At 33.3% G+C, this 20,310-nt stretch overlaps 2 protein-coding genes and 1 long non-coding RNA gene across 3 annotated transcripts; 1 reads left to right on the forward strand and 2 right to left on the reverse strand.

The window, feature by feature from the left end:
- The first annotated feature begins 887 nt into the window (after positions 1-887).
- LOC109789029 (TORTIFOLIA1-like protein 3) lies at positions 888-4,353 on the forward strand. The gene is made up of 5 exons (XM_020347894.3): positions 888-1,962; positions 2,048-2,156; positions 2,603-3,174; positions 3,373-3,756; positions 3,903-4,353. The coding sequence occupies exons 1-4, from the start codon at positions 1,180-1,182 to the stop codon at positions 3,748-3,750; spliced, it is 1,842 nt and encodes a 613-aa protein (XP_020203483.1). The 5' UTR covers positions 888-1,179; the 3' UTR covers positions 3,751-3,756; positions 3,903-4,353.
- A 4,825-nt stretch (positions 4,354-9,178) lies between these two features.
- LOC109789026 (uncharacterized) lies at positions 9,179-10,014 on the reverse strand. Its single transcript, XR_014434154.1, has 2 exons — positions 9,866-10,014; positions 9,179-9,356 (listed from the first exon to the last, which is right to left on the reverse strand). It is a non-coding gene; the product is annotated as an uncharacterized LOC109789026 (long non-coding RNA).
- A 2,436-nt stretch (positions 10,015-12,450) lies between these two features.
- On the reverse strand, positions 12,451-20,078 carry LOC109789024 (uncharacterized). Its single transcript, XM_020347889.3, has 4 exons — positions 19,844-20,078; positions 19,467-19,643; positions 17,027-18,370; positions 12,451-12,789 (listed from the first exon to the last, which is right to left on the reverse strand). Exons 1-4 carry the CDS (start codon positions 19,856-19,858, stop codon positions 12,754-12,756), a joined length of 1,572 nt encoding a protein of 523 aa, XP_020203478.1. The 5' UTR covers positions 19,859-20,078; the 3' UTR covers positions 12,451-12,753.
- Between the last annotated feature and the right edge of the window lie 232 nt (positions 20,079-20,310).

Consider the following 20,310-nt stretch of genomic DNA (forward strand, 5'->3'; position numbering starts at 1 on the left):
CTTAGTATATGCATCGAGAACTTTTAACTTAATAGTTTGATCATTAAAACTCAACATATATCATGAGTTACTAAATGTAATAATTATTCTTGAAATTATTTGATCTCCCTTCATATATATATATATATATATATATATATATATATATATTACTAGTAGGAAATGAGATACAAAGTGTTTCTGAATATTTTATTTTTAGAAATTTCAAGAAAAAATAATTAATAAAGTGTGTAATATAAATTTATGAGTAAAATGACTAATAAAAACATAATTATTAAAACTTATTTCTTTCATAGTAAGTATACATTATAAAATTATAAAATAAATATGACATTCATTATCATAATATAATTTTTACATTTTAATAAAAAAAAGCCATAACTATAAAAAAAAAAATATTAAACCGATAGTAAGTATAAGTTCAAAATAAATAAATGTAGAACTTCTAATATTACGAGTTAAAATATGTAAAAAAAAAAAAAAAAACACGATTAATTAAGAAGGACATTTTCAATATCATTAATCGCGTTTCTGTCCAAAAAAAAATTAATAAAATAAAACTTGCATTTAAAAAGAAATTAGAAATGTGAGCTAAAAAAGTCCACTTAATTTGTTAACATATTAAATGAATAAAAAATAGATTCATTTAAATTTAACGTTGAAAAAAGTGCTTTTTGAGGGAAAAAAGTGAGCTTGGTAGACTTAATGATCTAATATAAAATATGAATACTCCATACATATTAATAATATTAATATGATGACTTAACCAATAAAGAAGGACAAGATTAGAATTTGCCAGTTATGTCGCATCCATTATCTTATTTGGGAATAATGAGAAGTCAGCACCATGGAAACAAAACCCGACCAGCCCTTGAGTAGAGTGAAAAAAAGGAGAACACAATAAAAAAGAATAAATAAAAACACCTGCGAAACCAAACCCCTAAACGACACCGTAGCTCAGCAGCTGTTCTCGCTTAAATAACCAGAAAACGACACACCGTTTCTGTCTTCACCTTCACTCTCCGCAACTGCACATTGATAAAACCGTTTCCTCGCATTCCACTCCCACGCAATCACTAAACTCACCGCCGATGTCACCGGCAATTCCAGCGGCTCCACCACCGCAACCGTGACCGATCCTTCTCCGGAACCACCACCTCCGGCACCACCGTAACCGCAATGTCGTCGTCACAGCAGAACATCAAGCAGAGAGTCTTCGCGTGCCTGACCAAACTCTCCGACCGCGACACGCAGTCCCTCGCCGCCGCGGAGCTCGAGTCCGTCGCCCGGAGCCTCGACGCCGCCGCCGTGCCGGCGTTCCTCTCGTGCATGTACTCCACCGACGCGTCGGACAAACCGACGGTACGCAAGCAATGCGTGCAGCTGCTAGGGTTCCTCGCGGAGACGCACGGCAACTTGCTCGCGCCGCACGTGGCGAAGATCCTCGGCAGCGTCGTGCGGCGGCTCCGAGACGCGGACTCGTCGGTGCGATCCACGTGCGTGAGTTCCGTCGCGGCATTGTCGCGCCACGTCAGCAAGCAGCCGTTAGGTTCGTTCGTGAAGCCGTTGGCGGAGGCACTGTTCACGGAGCAGGACCAGAACGCGCAGGCCGGCGCGGCGCTGTGTCTCGCCGCGGCGATCGACGGAGCTCCGGATCCGGACCCGGCCAGGCTCGCGAAGCTGCTGCCGAGGTTCGAGAAGCTTCTGAAGCGCGACGGCTTCAAGGCTAAGCCGGCGCTGCTGACGCTTGTCGGAAGCGTCGTCGCCGGCGGCGGCGCGTCCGGCTACGCGCCGCTGAGGAGTTTGGTTCCGTGCTTGGTGGAGTCGCTGAGCAGCGACGATTGGTCAACGCGGAAGGCCGCGGCGGAGGCTCTCGTGGTTGTTGCCAATGTGGAGAGGGAGTTCTTGCCGGAGTTCAAGGCTGAGTGTGTGAAGGTCTTCGAGAATCGACGTTTTGATAAGGTTTGATGTTGTTATTGGCGGTGAATGGTGATGTTTATTTATGGTAATTTGAAAGTGAATTGAGAGTGTGTGGTGTTTGGTTTAGGTAAAGTTAGTCCGGGACGTTATGAATCAGATGTTGGAAGCGTGGAAGCAGATTCCTGATGTTTCTTGTGAAGTTTCGCCGCTTCCTAAATCGCAATCTTCTTCCAAAGGTATTTGAATTGCTTTTGCCGTTTTGTGTTTAATTGGAGAATCTGAGATGGGCGAGTGTCAGATTTCTTTACAATAATGGAAATACTAATGGTGTTGTGTTTGTTGTTGTACCTTAAAATAGAAACATGAATAGTTAAAGCTAGGGTAAGGGTCTAGGGGAGAAAAGGTGATGGTCAATATCAATATGGGTTGTTCGATTTAGATGAATTCAGAAATTGTCTGCTAAGAATTAGTGTGTTTGGAAAGTCGTTGAGAAATAAGAAATCACGTTTCAGATGTGGGGGAAAACCACATTCGGATGTGGAACCAAACGCACTATTATTTAGGTCGTCATTCATCAATTTGTCAATGTATCTATATAGTTGTATAATTAATTTATTGAGTTGATTTGTCTTTGATTGTTTTTCATACCTCTTTTCTTTTTGGGTTTGTGTTATTGGCTCAGAGAATGCAAGTGATGGGCGGTATCCCCCAGTCTCTCAAAATTCATGTAGTCCCGGTTCAGTGATGGCCAATTTGCGGAAGAAATCTTCTCCTTTTAGCAAATTCAGTCCAGCAGATAGTTCTTCTGCCAGCAATGCTAAGAATACCAGTGCTTCAAGTAGTAACAAGAGAATGAGTTCGTTTGTTTCCCGGAAATTAAACCATAAGAATTGGGATGCTCAGATTGCCATGTCTGATTCTCCCTCTGCTGCCGAGGCAGATCAGGGACATCTTCAGGAGAGGGGTGGAATTGTTTTGGATAGGAGCAAAATGGATAAAAGCAGATTTTCAAAACCAGAAATGAAACGGGGACTGCTAAGTAAGAGTTCTGATGATAAAATACAAAGGTATGGTGGGTCCAAAGCTGGATCTCGTGTGGTTCCATATCATGATGAGAGTCAAGACTCAGTTCCTGCCAGTACTGTCACTAAAGATCTCCATAGGAATGACAAAGAGAGTGAAGATTTGTCACTGATTCGTGATCAATTACATCAGATTGAGAAGCAGCAGTCAAGTCTGCTAGATCTTCTGCAGGTTTGTTCCTAATGCTTAAAACCAAGTTCCCTCGATCAAATTCTTTTATCTGTGTCTGCAAATTAAATTTCTGGAAGGAAGGCTGATCAATATTGTCATTGTGTTCAAACTTCATCCATTCCCTTTTTAGTACATGTAGCATTTGTGCCAATTCTTTAATGACAAACATCTCCAACATGGTCCTCCATGTTGTTACAGACATTCATGGGAAGCTCACAAAATGGAATGCGTTCTTTAGAGACTCGTGTGCATGGGCTTGAGTTAGCATTGGATGAAATTTCTTATGATTTGGCTATATCAAGTGGAAGGATGACAAAATCTGATGCTCCTGGTAACACGTGTTGCATGCTACCTGGAGCAGAATTTTTGAGCTCCAAATTCTGGAGGAAAACACAGACCCGGTATTCAATGCCACAGTTCTCTAGATCAGCTGGCGCACCATCACTTGCTGCCATGAACTACCCAGCCGACAGAAATCCTGAAACCAAGTTGCCAAACCACAGATTTAGACCTGATGGAGGCTTCATCACTAATCCACTGGCAGAGATTCATACGAATTCGAGGAATGCAATTTAAAAGCAGGTTGGCTTTCTAAATACCCCTGGCATGCAATTTCCTTGTAGCTACTATCACATGCCCATCAGAATGCAATATGAGATTAATCATACCAATTAATGCTACTCTAACTCGTGCCCATTTTTCTAATTCCTGTTTTTCTTTTTTTGTAGCTGATTTGCTGCACAATCTAGAATGCAAGTTTGATCTTCTTTTGATTCTCAATCCACTTTGATGGAAGGACACCCTTGAGCGGGACCATGATTTAATCAGAAAATATAAATTTGTTGTGCCACTCGAAAATATTCCATTTAGTCTTGTTCCCATTGAAGAAGGCGTGACGCGGGCTAGACCATACATTCTACATTGCAGCGCAGAATTTGATTTGCATATGCACGATATATCTCGGAGAAGAAGAGCATATTGGAGTGAGTTCGCGACAACATACCACACTATTTTAAATAAGGGTGAATATGTATATGTACATAGTTGTGTCGAGCTTTTGATTTTATGATTTAAGTATTGCATTGTAGTATAATGTATTCGAGTTATGTTAAAAGTGTCTACACTGCTACGCACTATCGGCATCTCATTATTGGATAACAATGCTTCTAGTCCACACTATTCTTCCTGTGCCCTTTATTGTGCTTTTTGTTTAGCTTCTTTTCGGCTAAGTCAAGATTAGACCTCTAAAATATTTCGAAAGGAAAGGATCCAATAAGATTCTCATGTGCAAAACCCCAACCCCAGCGCTTTCTAGGTTCTCGCTTCAATAGTTGGACTACTAAACTATTCTACTTGTCTACAAATTAACGGTAAATTATTTTTTCTCCTCTCATTTTATTTAATCATTTCAATTTGTTTTCTATTTTATTAAAAAATTCAATATATTCTCTGAATTTTCTAAAATAAGTTTTTTTATTCAATTGAGACTAATAACGTTTAATTTATATACACCTAGTGATTCGTGTTATTTTTATTGACGCTCTCAATTAGATGAAAACGATCGCATTGCATCGTTATAGGAAGTTAATAGGTCAAATTGAATCTTCTAATAAGAAAGACTAAATTGAATAAATTAAAGATCAAAAGAATAATTTAACTAAAAATTAAACTTTGGCAAAAAAAAAAAAACATTTTAATTTAATAAGTAATGATTTGACAAGTACTTTTTTTGGAAAAGAAATATTACAATTCGACAATTATTTCTTTATATTATGCTAAAGCTATTCTAAATATGTATAATCTTTTTAAAAGAAAAACAAAATAACATGACTTTGAAATTGAGAAAGATGTAACTTAGAAAGGTAATTTCATACATGTATATCCTATTATATTCACTAAATAGGAAATACATGTATTTTAATTTTACAAAAAGGAAATTAATGTATTTTAATTTAAAAATGATAAATGTATATTTATTATTATTTTTTATTCATTTTTATAAAATTTAATTAACGAATTTACTAAGACTAAGAAATTAATTAATTTAATTAGTAACATTAAATTATTTCTAGATTTATTTTTTGATTTCAAAATTATCTCTAACAATTAATAAAATCATACTCTTATTATTTTCTAAAATATTTTAGTAGTTTTTATACGTTATTTTACTCTCAGCATTTGTCACAGCAGCATTTTCTTTTCATCATTTTCTGTTTCATTTATGACGCAACCATCCAAGGGGCGTTATGTAAAGAGATGACAACCAATCCACAGCCTAGCATGATTAAACAACCCTGCTACAAATTTAAAAGCTTCTGCGACATAAAAAGAAAAAAGGAGAATTCTATCTCCAAGCAACTGTGTGTATCGCCTTATGTAACGAGATGAATAAGACCACTTAAATTAGAAGATGATGTCCTTGATGGATTGCCATGTACAATGCCCTTACTTTGAATTCAGTGGAATTGTATGTCAAGGCAGGAACAAGTGATATGATGCGAATGTTAAAGCTTGTTTCTTCTACTCTACCTAAATCATGATCTTTGCTCCAACCCCAAGAAAATAATATTTCAAAACTTCCTGACCCTTTCCACACTTCTGACATTGCTTAGTTACTCTGCTTGCGCCTTTTAGCTTGAATACTAATTGTCTACAATGGTTGAAAAAAAATATTTGGGCTGAATTTAGAAAGAAAATAACTACTTATCAAAGATGCATTATTTAAGACGACAAAATGAAGGAGAGGAATGAGGGTGCAGACACTCCGTAGTGAATTCTAGGGAGTGACACATAGATTGAGTCGAATAATTTTTCATTCATATTATAATTGATCAAATTTAAATAATATTTTAATCAAATTAAATTCATTAAAAATCACTTAAAATTTAATCCATTAAAAAATATTCAATCCATTTATTGATATTTTTTTTAATGAATGAATATTCAACCCATCCTAATGTTTTAAAAATTAAATAGTTTTTATTTTTGAGATATTTCATTTATTTTTTTGTAAATAATTATATTCCTATATAATCTTTAAAAATTCACAAAAAAAAAATTGTCAAAATAATCTTTTAAAATCTTAATCTAATAAATTTCTCATATGATAATCTAATAAATTTTAAAAAGACGGTGGATGAATTATTAACCATCTATAAAATCAAATTAATGGATTAAATTCAATTTACAATTAACTTCTATTATAATAATTAAATGAAATAAATTTATTTATAGATAAATGAGATAAATGATGAATAAATATATTCATTTGTGTGAATTCTCATTCAAACGCACTGCGGATCTAGGCTACTCACCAGAACCGCTACATTGTGGCGTTAATAGAGACTTTCAAATGACAACATTGTCCCTTCATGTAAAGGGGAGGTTGGCTAGCAGTTCACCACTAAAACAACAAAATTAAGGCATATAAGTCGCTCTTCAATCTGTGGTGGCATTCGGAAGCCAAAAGACGTATTTTAAATGTTCGGTTGTAGTTCCTACAAATAGAGATGCTATGAAGTTGGTTCTACACCATTACTGGTGGAATATGACTAAAAAACGCAAAATTATCTGTTTGTTCCAACTTGGAAAAAAAGTGTTTTTTAAATTAATTCTTTAATAAACAGATAAAAAATTGTTTTTAAAAAATAAAAGTACTTGCTTAATTCAAAGCACACATTTAGAGTACAAATGGTTTATTTGAATAAACTAATCTGAAAGAGAAAAAATAAGAAGGAAAATTAAAATTCCTTCTTAAACCAAAGATAGCACATGTATAAATTAAAAATAAGATTTTAAAAAATTAATAAGAGAACTTCTACAATTAGTTATAAGCTAATTTTATCTTTTAAGAAATTATTTCATTTTTTTAATTTTTCTTTTTAAAAGTATTTTTGGAGAACTCTATGAAAATTGCCAATATACTTGATGACCTATGTTGTTGGCCGCGCTCTCTTTTTAAAAACATTGATTAACATTGTGAAACATAATTGACTTTATATTACTTATATTAATGACGTGTGAATTTGACATTTAAATAGGGGGACAGATATTGCTTAGATTTTTAAACCTAAAAGCAGAAACAGAATAACACCAATTAAATATCAAAATGAAGAAGAAGAAGAACAAAGAAGCCAATAGTTCTTGCCATACAGATTAAATATCAAATATAAGTCATAATAGATTTTATATAATCCCTACGTTCAACAAAAATGTTTTAAAATATATTTGATCTTTAAATGCTGCCACGTAAAGCTATTACAGCCAATATAGAGAAACGGTGATTGAAGTCAATCCGAGAAATGGCTCCGTAACTAGGAATAACGATAAGAGTGCCCATGACACATTTTACACTCTTCTTCTGACAAACTCTATTAAGAATTACAAAATTATGAGTGACACTTATTAAAAAAAACAGAGATCAATAAAATTTTATTTCTAATAAATTTCAATTGATAGTGAAGAATGTGTTGATAGTAAAAAGTGTGTTTAAAAAGAGAATATTGCTAGCATTTTTCGTACAACTTCAGCTTACTAAAGTTCCATGTATCCTTACTATCAAATTATCCATATAAATAATATATAGATTTTCTTTCAATAATAACTGACGTACATTAAATATGTTTGAAAAAAATTTATATAAAAAAAGCCATTTGCCATCATCATTCAATCTGAAAACTTGATACTAACATGTTCATCCAAATAGAATTGAATTCAGATCCCTTAAACACGGTCTCAAATTCGAGTCCTGTAAATGAAAAAAGAAATGATTGAGGAAAGGTACTACTAAAAATAATTAGCCAAATTCTTTGATAAAAATTAATTATTGACAAAATCAATGAAAATTTTATCCAAAAAATTTAACGCAACAAATCCATGAATGAAAAATCAAAAAAGAAGTTCACAAGAAAGACAAGGTTTTTTCACCTCCAATAAACTAAATAAACTAGACTGCAAAATGGACATCAACATTCTTAATACAAATATTTTTGGATAAACAACTTAATTAAGCTTTTGTTGAATAAGTATTTGTCATAGTAAATATTTATAGATAAGTTGTTTCTATAATTGGAAAAGAATAATATTAAACTATTTTTAATATAAATTAAACTATTTTAATAACAACTTATGAATATATCATAAGCTTTAGAGTTAAGGATTTCATAAACTCTCTCAAACACTTGTACTAGTATTTATTACAAGATAAGCTCAACTAAGGTATAAATAAGTTCTTCCAAACATGTGAATCAAGCCAAATTGACTTCTGAAAAAAAAATGCTAAAATTTGACTCAATTATTTAATCGAATCAAATTGAAGTTTTAACTTGGTTAAAAATTTCAAAACTTGAACTTAACTCAGACTTGAACTCAACTCATTAGCTTGTTTAAAGCTTTATTAGTTTTTATCTTTTTTTTCTTTAAATATATACTTTTTTGATTTAGTATTTAAGAAGTAACTTCATGCTTAAAATTAAAGTAAAACTGTAATAAAATATAATTTTGTATTCAGAAAAATAGATTAAGATTATAGATGAAATCTTTGATGACAAAAACAGTGGATTCCTTTGAAGAAATTTTATAATTTTCATTTAAAATATAACTCTTAGAAACTAACATTAAGCAAGTGGTATATATCTAAGATTATAATAAAATTAAATATAACTTTAAGAGAATACAATAAATAAAATTCAACTGTCCAAGCCACATACGCACACATATAAGTTATTTACAAACTATTTATATAAAATCTAGAAAATTTAGACTATATTCATTTAAACCATCAAGCCGAACTATAAGCTTCGGCTTATTTGTTCATTATAAGTATTTAGCTGAACTTGAATAATTCACCAATAACTAAGGTGATATACATCCCTACTCAATATAACTCCATTATCTACCATCGTATGTCGTAATGACCAGAAGAAGTATCCAGGAAGTCTTCAAACACATATAACAAGTAGATAAATAATAATGTATAAGTACAATCTGCAAAATCACTATCTACTTTTGTTAATTGAGCAAGTTATTACTCGTGCTTTGACATTCAATTATTGGCAAAACAAGGTAAAAATTGTAAGAAAGAAACTCACATTATATTTCTACACAACACGATTTGAAATTTAAGGTGGACTTGTGAGATCGAATCACGGTGCTTGCTCTTCAGATTCTTGTTTCTCAAGTTTCTGCACAAAAACACCAAACATTAGGTAAAGTCGTCAACATCCCTCTGCTCAAGGACATTTGACAGTAAAATCACGGCATCATAACAAAATCCACAAAATCAATCCAACACACAGAAACTAAAATTAAAACTAAACTTTGCCAGCATTTGAAAATAACAGAACGCAAAGTTGACATGAGATTCAAGATTTCTACCAAAACAATCATCACAGAATGCATTGCAGAGAGAAATGTAGAAGATCGATTAATCTGAGTCTGAATAGAAAACAGCGTTATATAACACGAAACAACAAATAATTTATCCCCCTACATATCCTCAAAAAGCTACAACATACGTTTCAGAAATTGAATAAAACAAGAATTGCAGAAAAAAGGAACAATCGAGGAAAAGCGAAAACAACATGCTAGGTTATAGGCAGGAACGAATTGATGCAGGAAGTGTTAATTGATTGGAAAACAATCATGCAATGAATAGAAAGGCGTCCAAACAATACGAATCACAGGCACGGACCATAAAACCTAGATTGATTGAAGCGAGTAACGCAATAAGCAGGGTAACAGAGAGATAACGAAAAACTGGAGAGAGATTACGGTTTGAGCATTGTGCCAAGAGAGGCCTCTGTAAACGTTGACGGAGAAGGTGGCGGTGAGGTAAATGGTGGCGATTCCGAGTGTGGCGGTGAATGCCTTGAAAGCATAATCTCCAACCCTACCTGCTATTCCCATTCTCACCCAACTCCACTAGGTTTTCCGCACTTTCCCCTCTATTCTATTCTTCTTCTACTTCTATACCCTAAACCCCCCTCAAATATATATATTTTTGTAAAGAAAGTGTGATGCGGTTCTTCTCAAGCAGATCAATACATTTGGTATTCTGCATTAGCAATGTTTTCAAATTAGAAATAAGGTATAATATTTATTAATAAAAAATCTAAAATATTTTTTTAAAGCTTAAGATTATTTTAGTAGTTAAAAATATCCTTTTAAAAAAAGTATTTCTTCAAAATAAACTAATTCAAATACCAACTAAATAAAATTAGTTTAATTGCTATGCACCAGCACCTAAGAAGATTCACACAAAATGTCGATAAAAAAATTGATATATACGAGTTTTAAAATATCAATTAAAATTTTTAAAAAAATCATATATATATATATATATATATATATATATTAATTTATGAATAAAAGAAGTGTTAATAATAAGGTGTAATCGAATTGGATGGGATCATATCAAATTTATTAATCAAATTTAATTCACCATAATTGGGTTGGATAATTGAATTGATTAATTATAATATTAACATATTTTAAATACATGTTACATGCAATATTAACAACAAAAATGCAATAATGTTCCAAATAAGCAACACTAAGTCACTAGAAACTATTTTAATTACATAGTAAAAAATAAATAACTAAAATTGAAGGGGTGATTATAAATTGAAACTATTATCTTTATTTATTATATTGGTAACCTAAGTCTTAATTGATGTATTATATATGATGTATGCCTTTTATTCTATGTTATGTGTATATTAAATAATTAATATTTTTATTATTAAATTTAGATTAGGTTGAATAGGTTAATCAAGTTACAAATTTCATGACTTGATACTCGATCCAATTATAAATGGTAAATAAAAGAATGTTCAACTCAACCTCATGAATCAATCAAACCTTTTAAAATGTAGTTAAGTTAGGTTGGTAGGTCAAGTTCATGAGTCAATATCAATCACTTACACTTGTAATTAGTAATGCACTTTCAAGCATATTTTTTCTTATTAATTAATTCTACCGTAAACAATAAAATTAAGATAAAGTTGTTTGATGATATGAGACCCACACACGTATGTAATTTTTAATAAATTTTAACCAATAAAAAAGTTATGTCTTAAGAAATTTACTAAAAAACATAATACCAACATTTTTTCCTATAATTAAATGACACTATTAAATATGGTACACGTGAATCATCTTACCTAAATTATTTTGACTTAACTCGTAAAATTGAATTTGGGTGCTAGATATACATTTAAAACAAAAATACCAATAGACGAAACCATTTTTTTAAGATTTTTTTTATTATGTAGAACAAATCATAAATATTTTTAAATTTTATTATAATATTTTTCTTTTTATTTAAGGGGAGAGTCATAATATCTTCTATTTTCGTATTATTGTCACTTTAAATGTTTTAATTTGCCTTAAAATATTTCAATTTGGAAAACAAATAAAACATTAATCTTTTAAATAAATGGTATCAATTTTTATTTTTGATTTTTGATTTGAATAAAATATAATTCAGGAAACGACTATAAGATGAAAAGAGATAAAGTGGAAGTTGACAATGAAAATCGAGAGTGAGAGTTAAGAAATGCCTACTTTAATGATATGATAAGGAAGTGAAATACATTAAAGAGATGAAAGATTCAGGGCGTGAAATCAACGAAAATGATATAATAAAAGTTATTTTAATAATTAAATCTATACTAATATATATAGAGGATACATTTTTTAGTAACTACCTTGGTCTTTACATTTTATTGACCAATATACTTTTTTATTTTAATTTTTTTTAAAAAAATTAATATTTTTAATCAAATTCAAGAACTTAAAACGAATAAATTAATTATAACACATACTTATTTTTATTTTTATTTTATATTTAATAGAGGCATGAAGTGCCTCAACGCCACTAGTTACAATAATAAAGATTAAAATGACCTATATGTTACAACTTTAGAAACTAAAATAACTTTTTCTTCTTCTTCTAAATTTAAAAGATAAAATGATCTTAAAAACTTGAGCTTATGTGCAAGAGTCTACAAATGTGACACGAGTTACTCGATTCTTTATTATTTATCTTTACAGGTGTCATTATCACATTACTTTCATAAAAACAGGATTCAAACATGCTGAAATCTGATCACAAGTGGAGTAAAATATTTCAGACCCCATTGCCTTGTTATTGAGTCGCTGGTTACAAGCAACGGTCAGCAAAACACAGCCTGACTGCACAGTACTTTAAAGCAAAATAGGCAAGCAAAGAAAAATGGAAAATGAAAGGACACCTACTCTTGAAAGGCAAAATAATAAAAAAGCAAGCATTAACGCGAATATAAAATATATCATCAGCAAAATTTGTATTGCAAACAGGACCCCTAGAAAAGGGTAGCAATAGCATGCATATATAGTTATGTTTTATAGAATAATATAATGCTAGCAATTTCTAAGGTAAGGATGAAAGGGAAGTTGATATATAGTAATAATATAATAATATTAACACATTCCACAGCTCAACCAACGTAAAGCATCCTTAAAAACGCCACCTCCGAAACAATAGCTTATTGGATTGTGCTTTGAGTCTCTTCCCATCCAACCAACTCATCAACGGATCTACTGCCACCATTTTTTCTCAGACAAAGATATTAGCTGCCAACCAAATTGAAAAAATATATGTTAGCTTCATCGCTATATTTTAGATGATAAAACATTTTTCTACTACAACCTTGTGATGCCATTTAAAGCTCAAAACAATCACATATATTTGCTATTTTACCAATTCTCCCCTTTAGAAGTTAGATGAACTTAATTCAAAGTCAACGAGAAGTTTGCTTCCAGCAAATATGGGATCCATCATAAAAAGTACAACAATCAGATATGTTAGAACCAGAAGCAAGTATCTGATAGTTTATATTAAACTTTGCCAGCAGAATGGTTCACATACAATAACAATATCTACCTGACATTGGAAACATTTTTATTAAAGTATTACATAACAAGTTTGGATATCTAATAAGGTTTTAAATTTTGTATTAATATGAATCTTATATTTCTGACAGAAACAAGGGAATAACACTATATAGCAGCTCATAAGCAAGCAGTGAAAGTAAAGCTTGCATCAAAAAAACGAGAGACCTCCAGTTTTGCATAACATGCTTTGTTTCCATGTCTATCCTGATAACAAAGTTTATACTTTAATTGCAATTATATGGGAATACAATGAAGAACCAAGTGCAAAGGTCATTTTGAGGGGAAGAAGATGCAATATTACGTAAAGTGAAAATTTCAAGTCTACTCCAGAGAATCTGACTACTTTATTATAAAGAAGGTTAGTGCATCTGGAGTTCCATACATCACACAAAAGTTATATTAAAAAATGAAGAGATTGCTAGAAAAATAGAATGAACCCAAATCATTGCTACCATTGCATTTAATCAATGCTAGCAATTAAAAGCAAAATGGTGGACACAATTTTTTTTTTTTCAATAAACAAAGAATTTGTTAAGAAATGAGAAATACAAATGCTAGAGGACAAGAAATCCTCAAAAACTAAACAAAGAATAAAAGGGAAAAACAAAAAGATTAAGAACATGGTGCATGTAACACAGCACGCCAATCTCTGTGAATCTATCAAGGACATCTAAAAAGAACACCATAAAGAAGCTAAGTGAACTACTCAATCCAAAATGAACTCGAGCAGCAGCACCATAGTGAACTACTCTAGCATTTCTTTCCAACCATATACACCAAACAACAGCAAATAGAGAATAAAGCAAAAGCCTTTTAGCATCTCTGTTAGTGCCAAAACCTATAAAACTAACACAGGAACAGTTCTGGAGATCCTTGGGGGAAATCTTCATTAACAAATAATGAAGAGCAAGGGGCCAATGCCAATTTAGGGAAGATAATACATTATATGATGAGAAAAATTCAGTTCAGTACCATTCATGATTCTAGATGTATGACTATATTTATATTTGAAAAAAAAAAAAACATCATGCTGTTTGAAACAAAAAACAGTGAAAAAATTGCCAAAATTGTAGAACCAAGCAAAAGCTTGCAGTTAATCAACATTACAGTACAAAACTAAGGAAAGAGGGTGTTTAAGATGCACGAGACGTTGAGAATCAATCAGTAAAAGTCAACTTGCATTTGACGAAGTAAAATTCCAGGAGAAGCACATCAATTTAAGTCTATGGATAAGTATCATTTGGCATGGGTCATATTTTGAGACAAAAATCATTAGCTTTACTGCATGAAAATTCATGTTTTCAACTGTCTGATAATTGCCTGGGCAGAACACGTAAACCATATATACCTGATAGGCTTTTGTGAAATAGATATAAAATACTATATATAAATAGATTGCAAAACTCATTAAGTAGCAATGTAGAAACAAATAGAACTAGAGGAAACTTCACCAGAATAAATAATCATAGTCCAAAGAACTGGATTTCTGTAAAGAGAAAATGTTTTTCAATAACCAGAACAATAGTTGTCAATATTGGATAGTGGTCAGAGAGATGGATGTCTTTTATACTGAAGATTACAAGTATAACATAAAAAAATTTATTCAAGACATTCACCAATAATAATTAAGTCATAGTCTAGAGTAGACTCTAGACACACAATCACCATCAATCTAAGGCATATTTGACAAGTCAATAACAACAATAGTCAAGGAATATAAGGTCAAAACAAAAAGTAAAGCACCAAATCCTAAATAAGCATAAGCCTCTAAAGCTTAAAAGTAACTAAACTTTCATATAGGCTTACCTTAATTGGCATCATCATCTCCAAGATAATACCATGGCTGAGAAGAGCAATGAGAACAGACGAACAAAGTAAAAAAGAAAAGGAAAGATGAACAGACAAATATAAAATTGGGCTGTGAAGTGTGAAGTATACTACAGCTAAAAAAAATAACCAAGGGTTGAAGACACAGAAGGTAACAACAATGGCCAGGCTTGGCTAAAATAATTGATGTAATAAAAGGGGTATGATTGGACAATATTTGAAATGGGGAGGCAAATGATTTTGGTTGAAGCCTTGAAGGAGAAGGTTTCCACTTGAAACACTTCTGACCATAAAAAAAATGGTGAAAATCTCTTAAAAAGTTAAGTGCACCATTTATTGAGAGGAAATACCCCTGATTGGAGTTGCAGCAACTGAGGGCCACAATGGCCACTACAAAAAAATGTACGTGATGAGCACAACACTACAATGAAGCTGTGAAACATGCCACAATGACATAATAGCTGCCAAAATGTCTATTAATTACCCAGACCATGACCCTGAAGTCAAGAAATAATTTCTGATGAAATTTGTCTACAGCTAGGTTCAAGTGATTCAATCATCATATTTTAAAATTTTCCTAATTAAACATACAACCATAATTCACTGTTCTTCATAAGAAGATTCTTTGCCTTTGTATTGGAATGCCACATTAATCATCAAAAATGAGACCAGTGGATAGTGAAAGGAAGAATGGGTCGGACTTGAGGAATATCTGGGGACTTCAACAGTAGTTCAAAAAGAACTCGAATAAAGTTATGATCACCAAACATCAACTCAAGATATTTTCTTCACCAAACATAGCAGTATGATAAGAGTCATATAAATCTCTTTAGAGTTCCGTCTAAGTGCAGAAAGAATCAAAACTATATAAATATAAGTATGTGTGTGCATATGCGTGTGATATAGATACACCAAACTTTAAAAGTGATTTTTTTATCTCAACTTGCAATGATAAAACAAACAGAAAATATTACAATGGTTTATTTTTCTTGAAATATCAATTGATATTAATTAGTTCATACATAAGAAAACAATAATGTTAATCCTTATTCTTCCAGAAGATCCAGTAGCTTATAATACAATTATGTCCATGCAAACTTCTACATAGATAATATGGAAGAATACTGATGGTTGTCACATGTCTGCATAAATCAATGTTAATATCATTGTACCAAGTATAATAGTTAAAAACTAACTCAATTTTGATTTGATAATGCCTATTAAACCTATTATGGAATTTATTATTTTACATCTACCAGTGTAAAACACATCAATAAAAAGCCCATTCACGTTTCTACAGCCATGTATTATACAATAAATCAGTTAAAGCAAGCTCCACAGGTAAATAACCAAATTCATTAAAAGACGGCAAGAACTCCTTCATAATTCATATCCAGCTTAAAGGCATGTAGAGGTTTAACAAAGTTTCCAAATAACGTTAAAGGAATTCAACTGTAAGACAGGAAAAGGAACTAGGTGTTGGTGTCAGTATGTCATGTGAAAGCACAAAAAATTATACCAGGAGCTACAAACTTTCTGTACAAGGAGATTTCCCTTTGATTATCTATTTTAGAAGCTACAAAAAATATCCTTCTTTCATATTTTTCCCCTTAACCTATAAAATCTCAAGCACAAACTTTATCAAAGGACAGACTCCCAAATCCCAATCTGTTTCTCTTGTACTTTTGACAGAGGTAGTGAATACTAGAATTTATAAACGGTAGCTTTCTGACATACAGCATAAGTCATGCAGTCCTTTCTCTCGTATAAGCAAAAGCTAAGTCACTAACTCTTAGCATATCTCATAAAATCCTTAAGGCTCTGAAGATTACCACTTACAGAAACTATTTGTCTATTTCTAATTAGGTATACCAAAAATTAACTAAAGATCAGTCAAGGTAATCAATCACTGGTCAGCAACTAAGAACATAACTTTTACAATGCTAAGACCATGTTTGAAAAAGAGAAGTAGGTTATTTAACACTGATACACAATCACATAGTTTGTACAAAAATGAACAAGCAAGGAGAAACAGGCATACTCAAAACAGTGAAAGATAGAAACAAGAATTAACACATATATCACCAACCTGACGAGCAACCTGTGCTAGTCGTCGACTGTCCCGAGATGATTCTGTCATTGTGCAAGACTTATGAGGCTCCACATGTCCATCTTGCTTCTCTCCGCACTTTTTCTTTGAACTGTTATTATCTTGAGAACAATCTACATCATTGCAGCTAACAGAATCCTTCTTACGCTTTCTCCGGAATGTGTACTTCAGAAACTTATCATTTGTAAATCGATTAGAAACCTTCTCATCTAAATCGGATACTTTTGGATCCATTTTATCCAGTGATCCATTAGATGCTTCAACATCTTTACAAGCCGGAACCTCCAAACTTCCTGTGGACAAACTTTCTTGTCTCGTTAAATCTGATTTATCCAACTGTTCGTTGTCATCTTTAGTTTTGTTCTGAGCACTGCAAGCTTTAACAAATACTTCCCCATTTTCAGTATTGCTATGAGATCCTGATTGGTCATTTGATGCAGTTGTGTCTGAGGGAAGATCAGCAAAAGGAGACATCAGATCCTTCTGAACTTCATTTCCGTATGCAATAGAAGAACTCGCCCTTAAGGGGTCATCGTTGTCCAATACATATGGAAAATCTTTTGCACAAGGCAGATGTGATTCTTTATGTGTTTCCTTAACATGGTTAGAATGTAATCTAGATTTAAAAGCCTTCCTTTTCCCAAATTTTCTCTTTTTTCTAACGACTGGAACTTTGACAAGGTCAACATCTTCTTTCACCACTTTAAGTTCATCTTGTTTCTCCTTTTCACATATAATATCAGCTTTGCCATTAGTTGATACAGTCATTGCTTTACCTTCTTCATGTGCACTCGCTAAAGTTTCATCCTGCACATTATCTAAGTTTCCTGAAACAGACATATTTCCATCAAAAAGGCTCCTTTCAAATGCATGTATTCTCTGGGTGCATCCATTTCTGTAGAGCTTGGGCTCTTTCCTCCTAATGACTATGGATGCAAAATCTGGGTTATGAATGTAGCAGTTGTTAGTATGATCATGTGAGCCACATAACTTGCTGCCATCATTTGATCCATTTACAGTTGGATTCCTAGTGTCAGAAATAGAGACAGATTCAAATTGTAAACCAGGTGCAGAATATATAGATCCATCACAAGGATTGAGTCTATTTTCTTGCAGAAAATTCTCCTGAGCTGCAACTTCACCCTCTATGTTTTGTTCAACCGGGGGATGCATTTGTTGTTTTGTCACATTCTCCAGCTCAGCCTGGGTTTCTCTCAACTCTGCCCTTAGGTCTCTAACTATTTCCTCAGCTTCCTGGAGCTGAGCTTCAAGCTCCTCAATCTTCTTCTGCTGATTCAATGAAACCAGTTCTGCTTCACTGACCTGTAAAACTGCCATTAATCAGCCACAACAAGCGATAAGGAACAAGACAGAAATGATTTAACTTGGAGGTCTCCTTTGCTTGGCTTCAATTATAGAAGTTGCTAGGATAACATATTAAATTACTGTTGTGTGAGCATGTGGCATGCAATATAGCGGTAGTAATCTCTCAATGTTCAAAAGTAATTGCATTTGCTATGAGAAAGTTGAATTTTGGGAAAAATACTGAAACAGTTATACAATGTATATTTCTTTATGATTCCCCAGCTGGGGAACAAGTTTAGCATGAAAACATGAAAAGTATCCAGCAATAACCTTGTGCCAGCATTCACAATAAAGTCAGATTCATCCTACAACCAGATGTACATGCAAATTGATGAAGAGATAGGCAACTGCAAAAGTTTGAGCGGGTTCCTCGGGCACAGTCATGAATATATCATATGCTTTCTCAAATGTATATTGATTGCATTCCTTTAATGACCACAACGAATGGCACACACAAAATATAGTCAATCCTTTTTAATTCTTACAAAAAATTTCCCATAAACAAACCCACATTTCATATATTAAAAATACAGTGTACGAGTTAATGATCAAAAGCTTAAAAGACAACAACACTGTAACAATTCTGAAGAACTCTTTGACCACACCAGGATGTTTAAAATGTCTAACATCAACGATAATACGATATTACAGAATTACAAGTCAAGCACAAACAATACTGCCATTCAAGCATAACCATTAGAAAGGCAACCAACACTGAAGCAATTGCAAGGTATCCACAAATAAATAATCCATCTCCATTATCTGGAATTTTCTTCTTTTATCTCATTCATTTGCTCGGAATTTTTACCTTGAACTCTACACAACGGTGCAAGCAATCCAAACCAACCAACTCAGTAAAACGGGAATCTGGAAACATTCTTAATCGGGTGAGAAAGGAAACAACACAACACACAAAACCAACATCACTAGGCACAAGTAGGGTAACAAACTCCAAATCAAACACGAATTCCAAAAAAACAAAACCGAAGCGAAAAAATGCAAAAAATAAAAAAATAAACTTTCGATAAACAGACCCCTTTGGGAATTGTCAAACCTTAGAATCGAACATTTGTTTGAGCCTGAGAAGCATCCGAAGCGCCTCATCCTTGGAGGAAACAAGCTCCTGCTGAAAGCGCGTGGCTTTCCGCTCCGACACCATGATACGCGCCGCCGCCTCCTTCGCCGTGTTCAGAATGATATCGGCGTAGGCCTTCTTCAACGCCGTCAATTTCTGATCAAAACGCAAAAAAAAAAAAAAAAAATGAAAACCCAAAACGCCAAACGCGGCGCGAATCACACACGAGCGTCCCCATTCCCTGTAAGCCCAGGGAAAAGGAGCGGAACCGGTTTCCTCGTAGCAACGAAAAAACGAAAAAGAAAAACCGCGGTTGGCGGCGGGAGAAGCAGTTGAAGAGGGAAGGGTTTAGTTACCTCGGAATCCTCCATTGTTGTCTTGTCTAATGCATCCGGAAGTGGGTGTTGGGTGGTTGCGTTGAGAGCGAGAAGAGAAACAAGGACAAGGAACGACGAGGAACAGCGAAATGATGGGATGGGAGTTTGTTCTGTTTTTCTTTCTTCCTCTTGGCAGAGTGGAGCTGTGTGTCTGTTAGGAAGTGAGGGTGGAATTACCAGATTGCCCTCCGCGTAATGACATTACATTTACCACGTCGCAATCAGAAACCGTAACACCGGAGCGGGCCCATCTATGTTCTCTTCTCTTCCGTTTTATATTTTTCCACGGTGGACCCCTCACCACCTCCATCTCAGATTGCTAACGTGGACCGATCCATCAAACTTGAAACTGCAACTACTAGGGGCCTTGCCTTAAACGCCAACGTTTTTGGTTTTACCCTTACCTTCAATGAAAATTCCATGTTCTATATTATCGTAACTGTTTT

Source organism: Cajanus cajan, chromosome 5 (genome assembly GCF_000230855.2).
Source record: "Cajanus cajan strain Asha chromosome 5, NIPB_CcT2T_4, whole genome shotgun sequence".
Classification (NCBI taxonomy): domain Eukaryota; kingdom Viridiplantae; phylum Streptophyta; class Magnoliopsida; order Fabales; family Fabaceae; genus Cajanus; species Cajanus cajan.

Coding starts and splice junctions, on each gene's coding strand:
- LOC109789029 (XM_020347894.3), top strand. CDS start 1,180: ATGTCGTCGTCACAGCAGAACATCAAGCAGAGAGTCTTCGCGTGCCTG. Junction 2,157..2,602: donor ATCGCAATCTTCTTCCAAAG/GTATTTGAATTG, acceptor TTATTGGCTCAG/AGAATGCAAGTGATGGGCGG. Junction 3,175..3,372: donor GTCTGCTAGATCTTCTGCAG/GTTTGTTCCTAA, acceptor ATGTTGTTACAG/ACATTCATGGGAAGCTCACA.
- LOC109789024 (XM_020347889.3), bottom strand. Junction 18,371..19,466: donor AACAAATGTTCGATTCTAAG/GTTTGACAATTC, acceptor GCAGTTTTACAG/GTCAGTGAAGCAGAACTGGT. Junction 12,790..17,026: donor TAGCACAGGTTGCTCGTCAG/GTTGGTGATATA, acceptor TTTGGTTGGCAG/CTAATATCTTTGTCTGAGAA.